Source organism: Cetorhinus maximus, chromosome 18 (genome assembly GCF_964194155.1).
Source record: "Cetorhinus maximus chromosome 18, sCetMax3.hap1.1, whole genome shotgun sequence".
Taxonomy (NCBI): domain Eukaryota; kingdom Metazoa; phylum Chordata; class Chondrichthyes; order Lamniformes; family Cetorhinidae; genus Cetorhinus; species Cetorhinus maximus.
This window is the reverse complement of record NC_135896.1, coordinates 39312261-39333561: the sequence shown is the minus strand read 5'-3', so window position 1 is coordinate 39333561 and position 21301 is coordinate 39312261. Positions and strand designations below refer to the sequence as shown.

The following is a 21301-nucleotide window of genomic DNA, read 5'->3' as shown; positions in this document are numbered from 1 at the left end:
ACTTCCAAAGCCATTTGGTACAGTGCCACACAGCAGACTTGAGAGAAAGTTACAGCTCATGGGATTAAAGTGACAGTAGCAACATAGATATGAAATTGGCTGAATGACAGGAAATGGAGTAGTGGCTTATGGATGTTTTTCAAGCTGGAGGAAGGTGTAGCGGAGTTCCCCAGGGGTCAGTGTTAGGACCCTTGCTTATCCTGATGTATATTAATGACCTAGACCTTGGCGTGCAGGGAACAATTTCAAAATTTGCATATGTTACGAAACTTAGAAAGCATTGTGAACTGCGAAGATGATAGTGTAGAATTTCAAAAGGACATAGACAAATTGGTGGAATGGGTGGACTGGTGGCAGAAGAAATTCAATGCAGAGAATTGTGAAGTGATTCATTTTGGTAGAAAGAACACGGAGACAACATAAAATAAAGGGTATCATTCTAAAGAGGGTGCAGGAGCAGAGGGCCCGGGTGTATATGTGCATAAGTCATTGTGAAGGTGACAGGACAAGTTGAGAGAGTGGTTAATAAAGCATTCTTTATTACTAGGTTTTATTAATAGAGGCATGGACTACAAGAGCAAGGAGGTTATGCTGAACATGTTTAAGACACTGGTTTGGCCTCAACTGGAGTATTGCATCCAGTTCTGTGCGCCACACTTCAGGAAGGATATGAATGCACTGGAAAGAATGCAGAAAAAGATTCACGAGAATGGTTCCAGGATTGACGAACTTCAGGTATGAAGATAGATTGGACAAGCTAGGATTATTTTCTTTGGAGAGAAGCTGCCTGAGAGGAGATTTGATAGAGGTATTCAAAATCATGGGGAGTCTGGATAATGTAGATAGGGAGAAGCTGTTCCTACCCTTGAAAGGGTGGGGAACAAGCAGATTAAACTAATTGGCAAAAGCAGCAAAAAAGTGATATGAGGAAAATTTTTTACATGCAGCAAGTGGTTAAGGTCTGGAATGCACTCCCTGAGAGTGTGGCGGAGGCAGGTTCAATCAAAGCATTCAAAAGAGAATTGAACTGTTATCTGAAAAGGAAGGTGGTGCACGGTTACGGGGAGCAGGCAGGAAAATGGCAGAAATGAATTGCTCATTCGGAAAACCAGTGCAGACATGATAGGCCAAAGGGTCTCCTTGTCCGCTGTAACAATTCTGTGATTCTGTGGTGGTCAGGAGGTGAGACAGTCACTGCAGAACAACTAGCCTTTAACCTGCTCTTGTAGCCATGGGTATTTATGTGCCTTCAGCATTACAGCAGGGATGCTGTGTAGCTTTTTAGTTATTTCTTTATATCATGCAGAGCAAGTTGAAGTGCCTTCTGTGATGGTGGGGACCTCAGGAGGAGAGAGATGGATTGATTTGGCACATCTGGCTGAAGATGGTTACAAATGCTTCAGCCTTGTCTTTTGCACTCACTTGATGGGTTCTGCCATCCCCATCATGAGGATAGGGATGCTCAAGAAGTCTCATCCAGTTAGTTGTTCAATTGTGCACTAACATTCATGGCTGGATGTGGCAGGACTGCAGAGCTTTGGTCTGATCCATTGGTTGAAAGATTGCCTAGTTCTGTCTATAGAATGCAGCTTCTGCTGCTTAACATGCATGTAGTCCTATGTTGTAGCTTCACCAGGTTGGAATCTCATTTTTAGGTATGCCTGGTGCTGTTCCTGGCATTGAACCAGGGCTGATTCCCTGGCGTCTTGGTAATGGTAGAATGAGGGATATGCCAAGCTAATGAGGTTACAGATTGTGATGGAATACAATCCTGCTGCTGCTGATGGCCCACAACGCCTCAAGGATGACCAGTTTTCAGCTGCTAGTCTATCCCATTTAGCCCAGTGGCAATGCTATACAACACAATGAAAGATGTTCTCAATGTGAAGAGGTTTCATCTCCACAACAATTGTGCGGTGGTCACTACTGCCAATACCATAATGGACCAGGGACATATGTATGTGAGACATGTAGATTGGTGAGGACAAGTCTGGTAGGTTTTTTCCTGTCGCAGGCCCAGTCAGCAGCTATGTCCTTTAGGACTTGGCCAGCTTGATCAGTACTGGTGCTACTGAGCTACCCTTGTTAATGGACATTGATGTCTCCGTCTCCCATCCAGAATATATTCTCTGTCCTTGCCACCCTCAGTGCTTCTTCCAAGTGCTGTTGAACCTGAGGAGTGCTGATTCATCAGTTGAGGGAAGGTAGTAGTGCTAATCAGCAGGAGGTTTCCTTGCCTCACTTTGACTATGATGCCAAGGGAATTTCTGGCGCTCAGAGTCAATGTTGAGATCGTTCCAGGGTCACCCCCTCCCGACTGTGTTGCTACCCCCAATGGGTGTCTTATCCTATAGTGGGACAGGACACACCCAAGAGTGGTGATGGAGGAGTCTGGGACATTGGCTGAAAGGTTAGATTCTGAGAGTGTGACTATGTCAGGTTGTTTTTGGACTAATTTCTGTCCCAATTTTGGCACAAGTCTCCAGGCGTTACTGGGTAGAACTTGGCAAGGTTGATTTGGCTGGGCGTACCTTTGATGATGCTGGGTGGCCTACATGGTCTTATTATTATAGTTTTGCGTGCATTAGGACCGTAAAGGATGCAAAACTACTGCAACAGATGTCAATGCCTCGGGAGGGTGGACCAGTGTATGGCAGATAATATTTTTGTTCTAAGCATGTGGGAAAGTCTGATGCTAAAAATACATATAACCTATAGGAAATAAATTGAAATGAATGGTTAAAGCAAAAGATCTGGGTATTATAGTGTATAACTCTAAAGGTTCACAACCCAATATTGTGATATCGATAGGCTTAAAGAATTTGGTGCTGTGTAATTTTGCAAAGCACAGACTCTGGGTGATTTGATTGCGGTTTATAAAATAATGACGAGAGACTGGACATAAACAAATTATTTCAACTGGATAGGTTAGGAAGGAAAAGGAGTCATGCTTACAAGTTCCATCAGCCAAAACTATGTTGTGTCATGTGCTTCTTTTCCTAGGAGATTATATTAATATCTTATGCCCATTTAGCATGTTTTGCTAAAACTGGCTCTCAGCAGTAAAGCTAATTTTATTCATGACCATCTAGCTGCCTATTAACAGGTTATCAGGCTACTATATTTCTTACAGAATAGTGACTGCACTTAAAAAAAAGACTTTGTTGATCTTAAGCTGTTTTGGGGCCTTCTGAAGATGTGAAACTTGCAAAATAAATGCAAATCTTCCTTTTTGTTTCTAATAATTAAGCTGTGAGTGTCACATTTCATGTACAAGTATTGTAATTAAATTTTCATAGTAACCTCTACAATATTCACAGCTCTACACCAAAGTCAAAAACAGAATCACTAGATATCCAAAATGAATAATTACCCAGAATTCTTTGGCTCATTATCTCGTGGACTTCCACCTTTTAGCTTTCTGACTAGCTTTTCACTACTGCGTCTGATGGAGGCACGAAGTTTGCTGAAGGAGCCACTACGTTTCAGAGATCCAGTTCCATCCTGCAATCAAGTGATATGAAATGTGTCTATTTTAAACTGATCAGCAAAACTTTTGGAATAAACCTTAACACTACTGAACAATGAGCAAAGAACCATAAAAAGTACAAGTCTGCTTTTTTATAAAATAGTTAATAAGTTTCACATTTCTCTATAAATTGAGATGGGGAGGAACCCACCCAATTATCAATTTTCATAGAAGAATTCATTAAATGCAAAATGTATTTTGTATCTCCAAACTTCAACTATTTTTAGAATTGTTACATTATGCAGTACAAGTTTCCCCAAAATAATTCTCCATGAAGAAACCCTTGTCAATACAGAATCCTAATTATTGAATTAAAATCAGTTGTCTACAACAGCTATTCTAAACCTGATCTATTCTAACCTGAAGTATTAACTCTGTTCTTCCCTCCATGGGTGCTGCCTGGCCTAAGTACTTTCAGCATTTTCTTTTTTATTCTAAATCTGATCTAGATACCGGATTGTGCTGTATAATGTACAATTCCTGTCCTTTTCAAAACTACATGTTAATCAGTTGTAAGTCACTGAATTATAAAGGTCAATATAACTTGTATTGTTCATGCACCTTTTCTCCCAGTAATTAGGGTCTAAGATCATTTATTACCTTTATCAACATATCTGACATCATGAATATAAATTGCCCGACATCTCAGCCTTTTGCTATACTACACTGCCTTTTAGCTATGCCATGAACAATTATATTAGTTTGTGCTAAATATCACCGAAATTAAATCATGCAAAACCATTGAATGAATTTTAAATATTTTGATTAAAAAACATGAAACCTCCAATTCAGGTTTGCTGTATTTTCTCATACAAGGCAACTTATTTCCCTTTCTAATGTAGCTCTGTATTTCTGAGCCTCATAGGGCACACCTGGAGTGGTTATGGTTACACATTTTAAATTCTAGTTGAAATGAATTATCTCGCACCTTGCACATAGTGGAACTTAATTTTAAAAAGTTAGAACTGAACACCCTTGGTATCCAGCTCCACAATATTACTTTTCTAGACTTTTCATGCTGATAATATTATATAATTACAAAAATGCAATGAGCTCTTACATGTTCCTTTCTTTCTTCATTCCTCAATATACTGACTTTTGCAGGAGTACAATTCCATAGGCACCAACATCTTTGATACCTCACTTGACTGGCCATTTATTAGGTGCAAACCTAGGTAAACACTGCTGACAGGCTATTGACTGCAGAATGCATCACAGCCAAGTGAGATGCACATAACTACTTTTGTGGAAGGGATCACTGGATAGAGATCAGCCACAAGAATCTGATTTTCATCTTCCTAGACTAGGGCATCGAGGCTAACTGTAGCATTTCAAGTCACGCCTGAAATTACTTCGTTTAGCACAGATCAAGAATCAAAACTTGGGCCTACTGGTTTGTATACATCAGTATCACACTGGGTACAACTGTTAACTATTAAGAAATATGGAGTGGGGCTTGCCCTTAATATGAAGTATTCTAATCCCAACACCACATTTCTTCTGCTCCCCAATTATAGTGAATGGTTAACAGAGAGCTACCTAGATCCCAAAATCCAGTTTGTTATACAGGAGAGACTGAATGCAAATCCATAATAAGATTTTATATAATAATGTGTTCAGGAGATTAAATATTTATTAATGCATCATTGCTTGAAAGAACAGGTGTTTCAAGTTTTGCATTTTGGCTCTATCATTCTACTACTTTTATGACAAATACATTGAGTACCATGCACAGTTCTCATTTCCACATTACAAAAAGGATATAGAAGCTTTGTAGAAAGTGAAGAGGAGATTTACAAGGATGATGCATCTTGCGCTGAGAGGTTAGAGCTATCAGCAAACATTGAACACGCTGGGGCTCTCTTACCTAGAAAACAGAAGGCTGAAAGGTGACCTAATAGAGGTTTTAAAATTATGATGAAGGGGTTTGAGAGGGTAGATGTAGAAAAGATGTTTCCACTTCTGAAGTCAGTACAAAACTAGGGAGCATAAATAAGGTAATAACTAATAAATCCAATAAAACTCCTTTACCCAGAGAGTGATTAGAATATGGAATTAGTTACCACATGGAATAGTTGTGAATATCATTGATGCATTTAAGGAGAATCTGGATAAGTACTTGAAGGAGAGTGGAATAGAGGATAGGTTGATATGGTGAGATTAAGTAAGGCAGGAACAAGCTTATGTGGAGCATAAACAACAAATGGACTATTTCTGTGCTGTAAATACAACGTAATACGTGCTAATATTGTTTTGGAAAAAGGTCATACAGTTTTCCATGGAGGGGACAAAGACTAACTTTTTCTTCCTGGGAATCACTCATATTGTATAATTTGAAAATGCAAAGTATCAAAAAATCATAATTGTGAAGTTCTTTCTCTTATCTCTTCTCATCCCCTCTTTAGAAATATTATAAACATTTGAGGCAAATGTTTAAATATCTGGATAAATACAAATCTTGGTGACAAAGGAAAATTGAATCTTTCAGCTGTATTTAAATTTGTTAAAATCTCCAGCAATCTGATGAAAGCTCATCATGTTATCAAACTAAATACATTTATTTTTATTTACTCAGTTATGAAAAATAAGCAAAATGATCTGAAGCTCAATTTTCTCTATTATTTAGCAGAAACCTTTTACAAAAAATAAATTGCAAGTTTACTTTATTAATGATTCTTAATCATTATTGATTATGTTATACCCAAGTTATGATATTCCATGTTGTAGGGAAGAAGAATGTCTTGAGTGTTCTGTCAAATTTATAAATGATATATTTAGCAAGCCCTGAAGTCCTATGTGGAGCGTGCACTGAAGAAGTAAGCATCACAAAGCAGACCACAGAGGCAAAAGACAGATCAGTTAGACACTGAGCTAGTTTATTAAGAGTTAGAAAGAGACAATCTCATGTACCACTGGACACTCATGAAACTAGCAGAGATCAGTTTACGAATGCACCAAGATTAGACACAAATGCCACTCCAGAATAAAAACATTTTAACAACATTTTTAAAAAGACCCTTAAACAGACTACATGAGTTTTAATAAGTTGAGCACAAAGAACATGCCAAGTATTTAACTGTACACCACATCATACTATTTCATCAATGTTTTTCCTTATTTAAGATCAACCAGTACTGGCCATTTTATAGAATAAAGCATTCAAAAGTCTGTCGTGCTATTACATAACAGAGATGCCAAACCATAAAATTCTCAAATAGAGGCTACTCAAACCTGATAATTCAGCGAACATGACCATGATAAAATAAAATAGCATTTTAAACCGTAGGTCTCCTATGATTTATACACCGGCTGGCATTTCTATTAATGCAAGGTAATCAATTGTGGTAATGAATAATTTTGAACAGTTATATCAAGGCTACAAATATTCAATGAGCTACTCTGCAGAATTACAACAGCCTTGGAACAGTTCTCAGTAAACAAAGTATAGTGTAGACAAAATTACAAATTGCAGTACTGCAGAGAAGTTAAAGCCTGAAGATGGTGCATGCCCTTCGTGCTGGAGACATAATTAGTATCACAAAGGGTTTCTATGCCTGGCAGACAAAAGAGAGGAAAGAAAACAAGTCAAAACTGTTGTAAAAGCTTCAACAGTTTCAATTGTTTAAGGAAATTACACAAACAGTATTTCTAGGTCAAATGAAGATCATACTTGTTGCTCATCACTTGCTGGTCCAGCACTCATGCTTAAATGTGTGAATTACTAAACTTATTTTTTGGATGTACTGACATTATAATGCTACCCTTAAAAGTGGTGAGGGGGAAAAAAGGTGAAAGCGAGCAGAGCGGAAAATGGGTACAAGTGAGCAGGGGGAAAAAACAGAAGCAACCATGGGGGCAAGATGAAAGCGAGTGGGTGCAAAATGAGCATGAGGGGAGTGGAGAGGGAGAAAGGAAGTGAGAAGGTCGAAGAAGAAATAAAAAGGAAGACATGCATTTGTCTAGTGTGTTTGTTTTCTCCTCAGACTGTCCCAAATAGTATTCCAGCCAATTTAGTCTTGAAGTGTCATCACTCTTGTACTGTGGGAAGTGCGGCAGCCAACTGCACACAGCAACATCCCAGAATCAGCAGTGATAATGTGTTTTAATGATGTTGGTTAAAAAATAAATATTGGTGAGGGCCTTGAGCAAAGCTTTGCTGCTCTTCTTTGAAATAGGGCTAAAACAATGCTGCAAAATATTTTATTTCCACAAGAGGAAAGGGTTTAGAGGAAGGCCACAAGGTTAATTCCCAGTTTGGAGCATCTTAGTTACCAGGATGCTCAAAGAGCTGACACTCTGCACATTAGAGAAGTGTAGACTTAGGAGTAATTTGATCAAGGTTTAGAAGACAATGAAGGGGATAGATTATGTTTGTGTAGTTTGTTTCAACTACTTTGTTTGGTTAGGGAGTGTCAGGGTTTACAATCCATTCTCAAGTTATGCGAGGCCAGATCTAAGTTAGATGTTAAGAGGTGGTTCATTTGCACAAAATAGTGGACCTCTGGAACTGACTGCCAATTCGTGCGGTGAAAGTTGATTCGTTGCAGTTCTTCAAGTGAGAGCTGGATCTGTTCTGGTTGAGGCAAAGATTACCAAATGGTAGATATTGTATAACATTAATCTGGGCCAGAGTGTACTCCTGGGCTAGCTTTATCACCTTATGGTGTTGAAAGAAATTTTCCATATTTTTCCCCTAATTGTTCTGCATTTATTTCCTTTTCCCAGTGGATTACATGGCTTTCAGGTGGGGTGGGGAGTGTATATATTGTAGTGCACAAGGCACTGCTGCAACAGGGTCAGGTTGGACTAATGGGTTTTTCTATGATTATCTATGATTATTCATGTCTTTGCAAAAAGTGACAGAAAGAGGGGAAGGGGATACAGAGAAGAACAGCAGTTGCAGTTGTTGACAACTATTATTGTATACACACTGCTTTACGTACATAAATATGCTCTTATATGGTGGAGGCATTCATGTGGATCTTCAAACTATATTTAACTCAAGAACAGTCAAAATGATAAGGAACAGAATGGCCTGAAGTTTGTGGTCAGCAGCGCTTGTTGCTGACCTTGAAGAAAGCCTCAGAGACCTAGTGATGTGTGGTGAGAACTTTAACTCTCTCAATGTGCATTTGATTGCAGTGTAATTAAATGGGGATTCCCAGAATGGACTTGCAGATGTTATCAAGCTGTCCATTCAGCACAAAGAATTCTCACAGCCAATTAGGAAATGAAAAGCATCAAAATCAAATCACTTAAAAAAAAATTTACATAGAGCAAAATAAAGTTTGGAACATACACAAGGTAGAAGCTGAAAAATCATGAAAAAAATTATTTTAAATAATTAATTTTCAAAATATGGTCATTCATAATGGAAATATTTAACAACATTCCACAAATATTTATTTTTTGGTCCAGGTCTGTTTTTCATCAGTAGTTGTTAATCAGATCACTGTTAAAAACGCAATTAGACCTGATTGAACAAGGTGCAACCTTTTATAGAGTTTCTAACAGGGACCTGAGAGCAGAAAAGGCAGGTTCTTGCCAAATCAACTGATTTTGCTGTTTGCTGGCTCTGTTGTGGGGCGGGGGAAGGTGAAGGGGTGCAGTGGATGGGAATTTGACAGCACAGTCTGTAGCAGAGCAGTGAGTGACAGGCCGCAATTTCAGGATTTCTGTGTTATCCCTGTACATGTGCTAGATCCTAAAGTTGGGATCTGTTTCAGGGGGTAATGACAGCAAAGACACTACAGTTTGCTGTTTCCTCTTTAGTTTGCATTTTTATTAAAAATGTAATGAAGTAATTAACGTACTGTGAGTTCTCCCTTTTAAGACAATTTTCTAATCATAGCCATGTTATAAGGGAGTATCGGACTTGAAATTTTTTAAAGAATATTATTGGAGAGAATCAACACATGAAACTCCTACCAAATATCTCAGAACTGCAGACAGGAGCCTTTATAATAGTCGGTCTCAACCTCAAAGACAAGGATAAGACTACAGAGGAAGGCCAAGAAAGCTCATTAATCAATGCAAATTAATTCCAAATCAACAATGTAATTCTGTAAAGAAATCATCTTTAAAGCTGTTTAAAATCATCCAAAATTGGTAGAGCTTTTGCTTGTTAATATTTTAAACAATCTGACTAATTTATAAAAAGAAACTATATCTTTGTATTACATATTCTATAATTCAAATACCTACAATTTGTTAAAGGTTAATGTATTAGTTGCAAACAATGATTAACACACATAATCAAATTATACAACACTAGAACATGGGCTGAACAAATCCAAAAACGATCATGGAAGTTAATATCGGCACGAGACAGAGCGAGAGTCAGGGCTTGAAAAAAAAAAGTGCGAGACAGAGAGTGTTCCAGGGAGAGTCAGGGTTTGGAAAAAAACTGGCACGAGACAGAGTGAGTTCCAGGAAGAGTTGGGGCTAGGCACTGCTGCTGCTGCTACAGTTCAGAAACAGAAATCAAAGTCTAACATCACAGGAAGGGTGCAAGTTGATTGGCTGGTGAGTATTGCTGCTAAAGCACTGACTCTCAACAGCTGGAAGATTGCAAACAATAAATAAGAACAGGTGAGTAGCTGGTTTCATTTTTAGGAAAATTTACTAGTTGTAATAAATCTGTGTAAAGTATTGGTAGGATTTGTCAGTACTATTAAAGTTTATTAATAGTAGTAAGGTGTATTATTATTGGTAGGGTTTTTTTTTAAAGCAGTAGCAGGGTTAACTAATAAATCAAGAAATGGCAAGGCTGCTCCAACCTCGAGAGTGCCCATTCCTTGGCTAGTTTATGGACAGAAAACATGGAGTAGGAATAAATGGGTCATTTTCAGGTTGGTAGGCTGTGACTAGTGGGGTACTGCAAGGGTTAGGCCCCAGCTTATTCACAACCTATATCAATGATTTGGATGTGGAGATTAAAGGTAATATTTCCAAGTTTGCAGATGACAAAACCAGCTGGAAATGAGAATTGTGAGGAGGATGCAAAGATGCTTCAAAAAGGACATGGACAAGTTGGTGGAATGGGCCTAGGTGGCAGATGAAGTTCAATGTGGAGAAATGAGAGGAGATACATTTTGGTGGGAAGAAAATGGAGAAACAGTATAAAATAAAGGGTCGTACTCTAAAGGGGTTGCAAGAACAGAGGGACCTGGGTGTATATGTGCCTAAGTCATTAAAGGTGGCAGGACAAGTTAAGAGAGCAGTTAATAAAGCATATGGTTTATTAATAGGGGCAGAGAGTGCAAGAGCAAGGAGTTTATGTTGAGTTTGCGTGAGACACTAGTTAGTCCTCAGCTGGAATAGTGGATACAGTTCTGCACACTGCATTTCAGGAAGGAAGTGAAGACATTGGACAGAGTGCTTAAGAGGTTAACGAGAATGATTCCAGGGATGAGAAACTTCAGTTATGAAGATAGATTCGGAGAAGTTGGGACTCTTTTCCTTGGAGGAAAGAAGGCCGAGAGGAGAGTTTATATAAGTATTCAAAATCATGCAGGGCCTGGACAGAGTAGTTAGGGAGAAACTGTTCCCATTGGCGGAAGGATAGCGAACCAGAGGGGGCAGATTTAAGGAATCGGGTAAAAGCGATAATGAGAAAAAACTTTTTCACACTGCAAGTGGTTAGGGTCTAGAATGCACTGTCTGAGTGTGTGGTGGAGGCCGGTTCAATAGAGGCATTCAAGAGGGAATATGACTGTTTGAAAAGAAACAATGTGCAGGGTTACAAAAAGAATGCAGGAAAATGGCACTAGGTGAAATGCTCAGAGAGCCAGTAAAGGCATGATGGGCTGAATGGCCTCCTTCTACATTGTAACGATTCTGTGAATATATTCTCAATGTTGCAATCCATTCTAAATGAAACTAATTTACAAAATTTATCCAGTAACTAGGGTGGGTGTGGAGGGTTTCCTAGCATCACTGAATGGTTATAGCACAGGTGGTGGTAATCCGACCCATTGTATCTATGTCGGCTCTCTGCAACAGCAACTCATCTGGTCCCAGTCCTCTGTCTATTCTCAGTAGCACTGCAAATTTTCTCTCTTCAGATGTTATCTAATACCCTTTTGAAAGCCATGACTGACTGTTTCCACCACACTTTCAGGCAGTGCATTCTAGATCCTAACCATTCAGTGCATAAAAGCTTTTCATGTCACCTTTGGTTTTTTTTTGCCAATCACCTTAATTTGATGTCTAATGGTTCTCGACTCTTCAGCCAATGTGAACAGCTTCTTTCCATTTGCTCTGCCCAGACCCAAGATTTTGAACACCTCTATCAAAAACTTTCTCCAAGAAGGGCAATTACATGGATAGATTGGAGAAGCTGGGGCTGAAGTCACTCATCCCTGAAATCATTCTTTTAAATGTTTCCTAGTTTTTCCCTCCATTTGTTCTTGGGATGTGAGCATCACTGGAAAGGTCAGCATTTATTATCCATCCCCAATTGTCCTGAAACTGAGTAGTATGTTAGGCCATTCCAGAGGGTTGGTAAGAGTCGACCACATTGCTGTGTGTCTGGAGTCACATGCAGGTGAGAGCAGGTAAGGATGTCAGATTTCCTGCCATAAAGGACATTAGTGAACCAGATGAGTACACTCTGCACCCTCTCTAATACCTTCATACCTTCCTAAAGTGTGGCGGCCAGAATTGGACACAATACCCTAGTTGAGGCCGAATCAGTGTTCGCCACCTTGATTTTGTACTCTTTGCTTCTATTTATCAAGTCCAGCATCCTGTATACCTTATTAACCACATTCTCAACCTTCCCTACCACCCAAACATTTGTACACATATATCCCTAGGTCCCACTACTCCTGCACCCATTTTAGAATTGTATCCTTTATTTTATATGGTCTTTCCTCATTCTTCATCCCAAAATACCACTTCACACTTCTCTGCATGAAATTTCATCTGCCCATTAGATAATATTTTCTATGTCCTCTTGAAGTCTAGCACTATCCTCCTCACAGTTCACGATACTTCCAAGTTTTACGTCATCCGCAAATTCTGAAATTATGCTCTGCACATTCAAGTCTGGGTCATTAACACAGATCAAGAAAAGCCTAAAACAGCAGTCTTGGCTCTGGTGGAATGTTAAAAATTTGAATTCTGATGCCAACCCTGGCCAGCTGAGATTTCTAGGTCTTGGAAAACTTGGTAGCTTAAGGAAGGCAAGGACAGCTGGATCCAGGAGGTAAGTGCCTTCTCACTTAACTGCTGGGTCCAGTTTACCTGTTTCACCCACACCCTGCAATTGGATGACCGTTGCACCCCAATGGTGGTTTGATGCCAAAAGCCTACCCACCTGATAGCATCTCAATCTGGTTGGCTGCAGCTGGGAAACAGAGACAAAAATGCTAATCAGGTACTGCCACTAAATTCAACAGGATCTGAGAGAAACCCAGTCTTCCAGGTTCCTCGACCTCAAAGCAGGTACACATGTCCAGCCATAGGAGTCTACCTGACAAAACCAGCTTGACATCTACAATTGGTTAAAAAACATAGCATGTGGAATAGAGATGCAGTGGATTGTGCTTTTCTTAGATGAAGCTAGGCACAAGTTATCAATTTCTTCAGCTACCAGGAAACAGTAAAGTCGGCATTGTCCCATCTTTATGAAAAATGTTTTTTTTGTACATAAGATAAAACTACTTAGTACATAGCTCCCATTGCTTTACCCAGTGCCTTTCAGTGACAAGGGAAAACCTTCCCCATTTTAGTAGAGCACTTTGTACTGGATCACAACATTTGCCTTCAATTAAACTGTCCAGTTCAGAAAAGGATTTCAAGCCAGGATTTGGATACCCAAATCTTTCCCAGTCTATTACATATAATTCTATTTTTGAACAAGTCCCATCTCTACTACCATGTTCATACAAAGAAAAAAGGAATGGGATAATGATGATTAAAAGACAGGAATTTACCTGAAGAATTTTTTGCAACTGGCTAGTCAAAATGAAAAACACTGACAGTTTAATAAATGTCACAAGAAATGATCAAATGTTCTATGCAACATATTGGTTACTAAATTATTGGGACCATTTAAAGTGAATCAAATGAAGCAAGACTCAAGATACATATATACCCAGTTTAAATATTAGCAGGATTTTCAAGACATGTTCATTAAGGGACCATTAAGTGATTTGTTAATTTAAGAACTCAGATTCCTTCAACTAGCATCCACTATCCCTATGGGAGGTAACTGCACATACAAGTCAAATGCATGTTTAACCACCAGACAGCATTAAATTACAACAGCCAATGACTGTAGCTGCAATGATACAACATTACAGTGCTCAGTTGATTGATCATTCCATTCATGATTTATAATCCAAACCATAACTTTCATCTTTAGACTCCAGAGACAGGTGTAGTTCATGGCATAACCAGTTTGAATTTGAAAATGATTTCAAGGTGCGGGGGAGAAAAAGAAAGTGAAAAAAAATCCTACTCCACTGTGTTGCCTGCTCCCACATATACTAAGCAAATTACTTTGATGTTTTAAACTTATTTTTAAAAACTCATGTGTCAGTTCTTGATAACAGCACAATGATAAATTCATAAAAACAGAAATTAGCATTGATCAACACATAATTTTAGTTCAATAAGCACTAAATTCATACTTGAGCAATACGTGAAGTGAAACTGTAAGAAAGGCACTGCGCATGTGAGAACAAGAGTGAGAAGGTTAACAGCTGACATTCCTAAATTTTGTACTGTACCAACTATGTGGGAGCAGTCAACTCAAAACATCATGTGATTAAAATGTTTTAAAATTCTACATAAACATAATTTTCCTGAGAAAAACATTCTAAATCCCATTCTTTATAGAAGCTTGAATCTAGAATCTGTAAAATGTTGAAGCTATTTTTTTCATTCCTTTTCTATCCCAAATTAACATCAATTTCACTTTTATCAATTAAAAATGTTGAACTCTGACACAGTTTCTCCTTTTTACAGTGCATGTTATGAAGAATGGAAGCATTATTAAAGTAAAATTTAAAACAAAATACCTTAATCTGTGCTAATTTACAGTACATGTGAATGATCAGAATCAACTTTAAATACACACAAATTAAATTTGAACATTTTCATTAATTCTTTTGAAGGGAACATGTGACAGTACAAATTATAATTTAACAATTGTGCCAATTAGTCTGGATTAGGCAACTGTCTTCTAAGAAAATGTCAAAATAGCAACCAAAAGTAAATTACGTAATTCGTATAATGGCACAGTTATACTTAAGATGGAATTTAGACTTCTCTGATATTCAGATCATAAGTGAAACCAACAGGTTTTTAAATAAAAGCATGGAGATGTGGATTAAATTGAATTAAACCTTCAGAAGTATGAACAGCATTAGTCAATTAGTTTATTTCATAGTTAGTGGATGATAATGGATTAAAAGAATCAATCTTGTTTTGAAAGGTATTTCCAACAGCTAATATGACAGTAGAGAAATGACCCAGAAATAGTGTTAGCCATAATGTACACTTTAAAATATAAAAACATACATGCAAAAACATTACTTACAAATCTTGTGTTCACACAAAAATTAGACCAAGGTGATTATATATTTGAAAAAGTGAGCATGCCAAATACAAGAGAAATATAGAGAGCTGTACAGTACACAGTACCAACATAAACTACATAATTTACAAAAGATAAACCTCTAGTCTCTGGATTTCCTCATGGAATTCAAAAGGAGAAAGACATTGATTAGTCAAAACACAATTCTGACTAGTTCTCATGGCAGTAAGTTTCTACGAAACATACCTATCAAAAGCAGGAGAAAAGATAGCAGTTGATAATCTATGGTGCTGAATAACACACACTACTCAATTTCTGCAGATGATCTAATTTTAATTGGAAGTGCATTTTGACAAATTTAGTTTACTCTTTTTGAAAAAAAAAATGTGAATTGTGTCATGCAAGGAATATTTTATATTGTGACTGGCCACAATAAGTGGAATGCTCCATTTGGTGGAATGCTCCATTTTATGAAATAGTAAATAAGAAACATGCTTCCAATGTAAAATAAATACAAAATTCTAGCTGCCAGATCTTTTATGACACACACTACCTTAGTTTGATATTTCAATTTTATATTCCTGTAGGATATGTAATCCTGGTCATAAAAGATTATTCAGTCATAAATTCACATACAATTATGTGCAGAAAAAAAATTCATCAAAATAGCATTTACCCATACAGTATTAATAAAGGGAACTTATAAAGTTAATGAAATTTAGTGCTATAAAAGTTTTTCAATGCTTACATGCCCAAAATGGGTTATCAGGAATTACAGGGATAAAATACTCAATTAATAACCCTCAAGAGTTTTGAAGCATTTTCACATTCAGTAGACAAGCTCAAGAGTGTCTGCAGAATCAATGCATTCTCAGAACAAATCTTACAAATGCGGTTCTACAAATACTTGTGGATTTTTATTATAAGTGACTGCAGCAACTGTTAAAGATTTCACAAGTTTAATTTATTAGTTGCTAGATTCTGTGCAATGTAGCAGAAAAATGTAAAAAAAATGGTGGTTAAGGCCACTAAAATTAAAACCAGTTGTAGCTGCATACACATATTAAAAAGCTGCAGATTTACACATTTATTTGTTAAAACAGATTTGTTCTCTATAAGCCCAGCCAAGAGGATGGCCAATCAAGGCAACTCCTTGCCTTGCCAATCTGCTCCATACCTGGCCATTAGAAGATCCGAGAACTCAGCTCCAGCTGAATTCAATTTATTATGTAACCCTTAGGGTCAGTACTCTCAACTTAGAGAATTGTGTAGCAATTTATTGCTACTGTTAATCTTTCCTATTTTGCATCCTTATACTAACATATAATAAAATTAAATCAGAAAGTTCATAAGTTAATCAATCCAAATTTATTTATTTCCTGCAATTTAGCTTTCCACAGAGTTATTTCAGAAAATTGCTTTTTCAGTGTATTTATGAAAAGTAATCTAAATTGATGATTAGTACTAATTATATGTAGAGCTTATTGCAATTTTATTTACATGCAGAGGCCTTTTGAAGTGAAATTCTTCATGTAAATAATCACTGCAGTAAAATTAAATTAATAATTTAAACTATTGCAGTTTAACTTAAACTTAAATCCCTATGTTCTAACAACATTTTATTTTGTCAACAGGTGCGCGCGCAGTTTTAGGTGTTATGCAAAGGATGCTTAGGAATTAAATAAATTGCAATCATAATAGCCCATTTTCAGAATGTTGAGGTAATTTGAATTTCAATATGTTCACTATTTTGAAATGATACACCTTCTCTACCTTCAATTGTTCATTTACCTTGCATTAGTCAATGCCAAATGAATATTAAACATTAAGATTTCAATCTAACCACTAAAAGCTGATAGTGTTAAGTTAATCAAAGAAAACATTTATTCTTGTCCTTTTTCTAAGGTACTAGGATCTGCTGATCTGTGGACTGTGTACTGTACTTACCCCATTCCACTCTACGCCCATACTCACTTCCTCGCCACCATCAGGGCCACTCTCATATTTTACCACATCAGCAGTTAGGCTTTCACGACTTCTTCTTTTTTCTATGCTTTCAGGATCATTAAGTACTTCAGCTACTCTTTGTTTATGAATATTATCAAGACCCTGTGGACCAAAAGTATTCATTTTATTTTAACTATTTTCATAATTCAAACATGCAAGCACATAAGTAGCATCAAAATAAAAATATAACTAACTTCATTCAAAGGTGCCAGAAATCATTTCAAAATACAAGTACTGAAAATATAACACTGTTTTCACTAGAAAAATCATATAAAAGTACTTGGAACTTAATGTAATAACCATTTAAACAATATTCTTCCTCTTAAGGTGGTGTGTGATTTATTTTAAATTTACTCATTCACAGGGTATGGGTGTTGCTGGCTAGGCCAGCATTTATTGCTTATCTCCAATTGTCCTTGAAGTATTGAGGAGCTTTCTTGAAGCACTGCAGTCCATATGGTGTAGGTACACCCATAGTTCTGTTAGGAAGGGAATTCCAGGATTTAAGTAGCTATATTTTATTCTGATCTCAAATTGTTGTGTACCTATATGCACTGTCTGGATATTTACTGAGTGTACTAATTCTTAACATTGAGTCAATAATAATATATTCTAAATTCCTTAGCATTTAGATTTTTGGCTTTTGTACCAGTAAAAATGTGCAACCGCTTGGAACAGAAACCCCACCTCTTTATGCCCACACTTTGACCTAATTCTGTAACCAAAGTAACGAACATGTAATACATATGCATGTGCGGTCAAGCTTACTTGTTTACGGGATCTCAGAGCTGCTTCTTCCAGTGTTTCAGCTGCTTCAAACTTGCCCTGACGTCTATAAAGTGCTCCAAGGTTCTTCAATGTTGTTGTCACTGTCGGACTGTTTGAAGTGATGAAAATAAAAAATAAAAATTTATAACGAAATAGCCAAATCTGGAGTGTTTAGTATTTTGAGGCACTTCCCCTCTAAATTGATCTTATACCCATGAAAGTTCTGCATTTTTATGGAATTTTACCCACAATCAGAATCAGAAGCAGATTGTACCCATGCAGCTAGCCTGATTTCATTCTTATCTATCCAGTTGTAGCCGGAAAATAACCTGCAATAGCTTTTCTTCAATTACCTCTGGAATCCCTCAAGAATCTATACCTTGGCTCGTATTTCTATTCTACATGCTACCCCCCAGCGACATCATTCAAAAATATGTACACCAACAATGCTCAGCTGTAATTCACCACCACCTCTCTTGACCCCTACGCTGTCTCTAATTTTTCACATTGCTTATTTGACATTCAGTACTGGACAAGCAGAAATTTAGTCCAACTCAATATTGGGGAAACTGAAGCCAACGTCTTCGGTCTCCGTTATAAACTCCATTCCCTAGACACCAACTCCATCACTCTCCATAGCAACTGTCTGACGTTGTTCACAACCTTGATATCATATTGACTCCAAGATGTGCTTCCACTCATATTACCTCAATCACCAAGATCAATGATTTCCACCCCTGCCTCAATTCATCTGCTGAACTCATCATCCATGCCTTTGTTATCGCTACACTGGATTATTCCAAGGCATACCTGGTCAGCCTCCCACCTTCAGCCTTCATAAACTAGAGATCATAAAAAACACTTTTTAAAAATTCGTTCATGGGATGTGGATGTTGTTGGTTAGGCCAACATTTATTGCCATCTCTAATTCCCTGAGAAGGTGGTAGTGAGCTGCCTCCTTGAACCGCTGCCGTCTGTATGTTGTAGGGACACCCACAGTGCTGTGACAAAGGAAGTTCCAGGATTTCAACCCAGCAACAATGAAAGAACAGCAATATAGTTCCAAGTCAAGATGGTGTGTGGCTTGGAGAGGAACTTGCAGGTGGTGGTGCTCCCATGCATCTGCTGCCCTTGTCCTTCTAGGTGGTAGAGGTTGTGTGTTGTGTGTTGCAGTGCATCTTGTAGATTGTACGCACTGTTGCCTGCCACTGTGCGATGGTGGAGGGAGTGAATGTTTAAGGTTGCAAATCAAGCAGGCTGCTTTGTCCTGGATGGTGTCGAGCTTGAGTGTTGTTGGAGCTGCACTCATCTAGTAAAGTGGAGAATATTCTGTCACACTCCTGACTTATACCTTGTAGATGGTGGACAGGTTTGCAGAGTCAGGAGGTGGGTTATATTCTGCAGAATTCCCAGCCTCTGACCTGCCCTTATACCCACAGTATTTATATGGCTGGTCCAATTCAGTTTCTGGTCAACAGTAACCCCAGAATGTTGATAGTGGGTGATTCAGCGATGGTAATGCCATTGAATGTCATGGGGAGATGGTTAGATCTCTCTTGTTGGAGAAGGTCATTGCCTGGCACTTGTGTGGTGTGAACATTACTTGCCATTTATCAGCCCATGCCTGAATATCGTTCAGGTCTTGTTGCATACAGACACTGATTGCTTCAGTTTCTGAGAAGTCATGAATGGTGTTGAACATTGTGCAATCATTTGCAAACGCCCCTGCTGCTGACTGTATAATGGCAGGAAGGTCATTAATGAAGCAGCTGAAGATGGTTGAGCCTAGGGCACTACCCCGAGGAACTCTTGCAGTGATGTCCTGGGACTGAGATAATTGACCTCCAACAACCACAACCATCTTCCTCTGTCTTGGATAGGACTCCAGCCAATAGCGTGTCCACCTCACTCCCCAAATTACCACTGACTTCAGTTTTGCTATGGCTCCTTCACTCAGTCAAATGCTGCCTTGATGTCAGCGGCAGTCACTCTCACCTCACCTCTGGAGTTCAGCTCTTTTGTTCATGTTTGGACCAAAGCTGTAATGAAATTAGGAGCCGAGTAGCCGTGACGGAACCCAAACTGAGTGTCAGTAAGCAGGTTATTGCTGTCTAAAGTGTCGCTTGATAGCACTGTCGACAACACCTTCAATCACTGTGCTGCTGATTCAGAGGAGACTGATGGGGCGATAATTGGCTGGGTTAGATTTGTGCTGTTTTTTGTGGACAGGACATACCTGGGCAATTCTTCACATTTCCAGATAGATGCCAATGTTATATATCTGTAATAGAACAGCTTTGCTAGGGACGCAGCTAGTTCTGGTGCACAAGTCTTCAGTACCACTGCCGGGATGTTGACTGGGGTCTTTGCAGTATTCAATGCTTTCAACCATTTCTTGATATCATGTGGAATCGAATAGCTGAAGAATGGCATTTGTGATACTGGGGACCGCAGAAGGCTGAGATGGATCATTCACCCGGCACTTTTAATTGAAGGTGGTTGCAAATGCTTCAGCCTCGTCTTTTACACTGATGTGTTAGGCTCCTCCATCTTTGATGATAGGAATATTTGTGGAGCCTCCTCCCGCCACTGTTCATTAATGGAACTGGCAGGACTGCAGAGCTTAAATCTAGTCCGTTGGTTGTGGGATTGCTTAGCTTTGCTATGTCCACTGTTTGGCATGCAAGTAATCCAGTGTTGTGGCTTCACCAGGTTGACACCTCATTTTTAGATATGCTTGTTGCTGCTCCTGGCATGTCCTCATGCACTCCTCGTTGAACCAGGCTTGATATAATGGTAGAGTGGGGGGATATGTTGGGCTATGAGGTTACAGATTGCGGTCGAATACAATTTTGCTGTTGATGGCCCACAGCATCTCATGGATGCCCAGTTTTAAGCCACTAGATATGTTTGAAATCTATCCCATCTAGCACAATGGTAGCGCCACACAACACGTGGAGGGTATCCCCAATGTGAAGGAGGGACATCGTCTCCACAAGGACTCTGCGGTAGTCATTTCTACCAATACTGTCCTGGACAAATGCATCTGTGACAAGTAAACTGGTGAGGATGAGGTCAAATCGGTTTTTCCCTCTTGTTCCCCTCACCACCTGCCGCAGACCCAGTCTAGCAGCTATGTCCTTTACGACTCAGCCAGCTCAGTCAGTAGTGGTACTACCAAGCCACCCCTGGTAATGGATATTGAGGGCCCCCACCCAGAGCACATTATGTGCCCTTACCATCCTCAGTGCTTAGCATTCAAGATGGGGGAATACTGATTCATCAGCTGAAGTGCATGAGCTATGTAGTAATCAGCATAAGATTTCCTTGCCCATGTTTAACCTGATGCCAGGAGTCCAGAGTCAATGTTGAGGACTCCCAGTGCAATTCCTTTCTCATTGTGTATCACTGTGCTGCCATCTCTAGTGGGTCTGTCCTGCTAGTGAGAC

The 21301-nt window shown here is 38.7% G+C and overlaps 1 protein-coding gene across 8 annotated transcripts in view; it reads right to left on the bottom strand.

Annotated features, from left to right (window-relative positions):
• The window catches only part of klc1a (kinesin light chain 1a), a 101917-nt gene that overhangs the window by 25349 nt on the left and 55267 nt on the right, over positions 1-21301 (bottom strand). For 5 of the 8 annotated variants that reach the window (XR_013579462.1, XM_078562474.1, XM_078562479.1 and 2 more), the window contains exons 12-14: positions 17853-17961; positions 17025-17186; positions 3374-3504 (exon numbers count right to left, since the gene is read on the bottom strand). Coding sequence is in view for 6 of the 8 variants with exons in the window: in XM_078562474.1 (XP_078418600.1) it covers positions 3374-3504; positions 17025-17186; positions 17853-17961 (402 nt within the window). In the remaining 2 variants the exon portion in view is untranslated. Of the gene's footprint in view, positions 1-969; positions 1035-3373; positions 3505-17024; positions 17187-17852; positions 17962-21301 lie in introns of those variants that run through there. The other 3 variants (XR_013579463.1, XM_078562478.1, XM_078562477.1) reach the window with 2 other exon arrangements.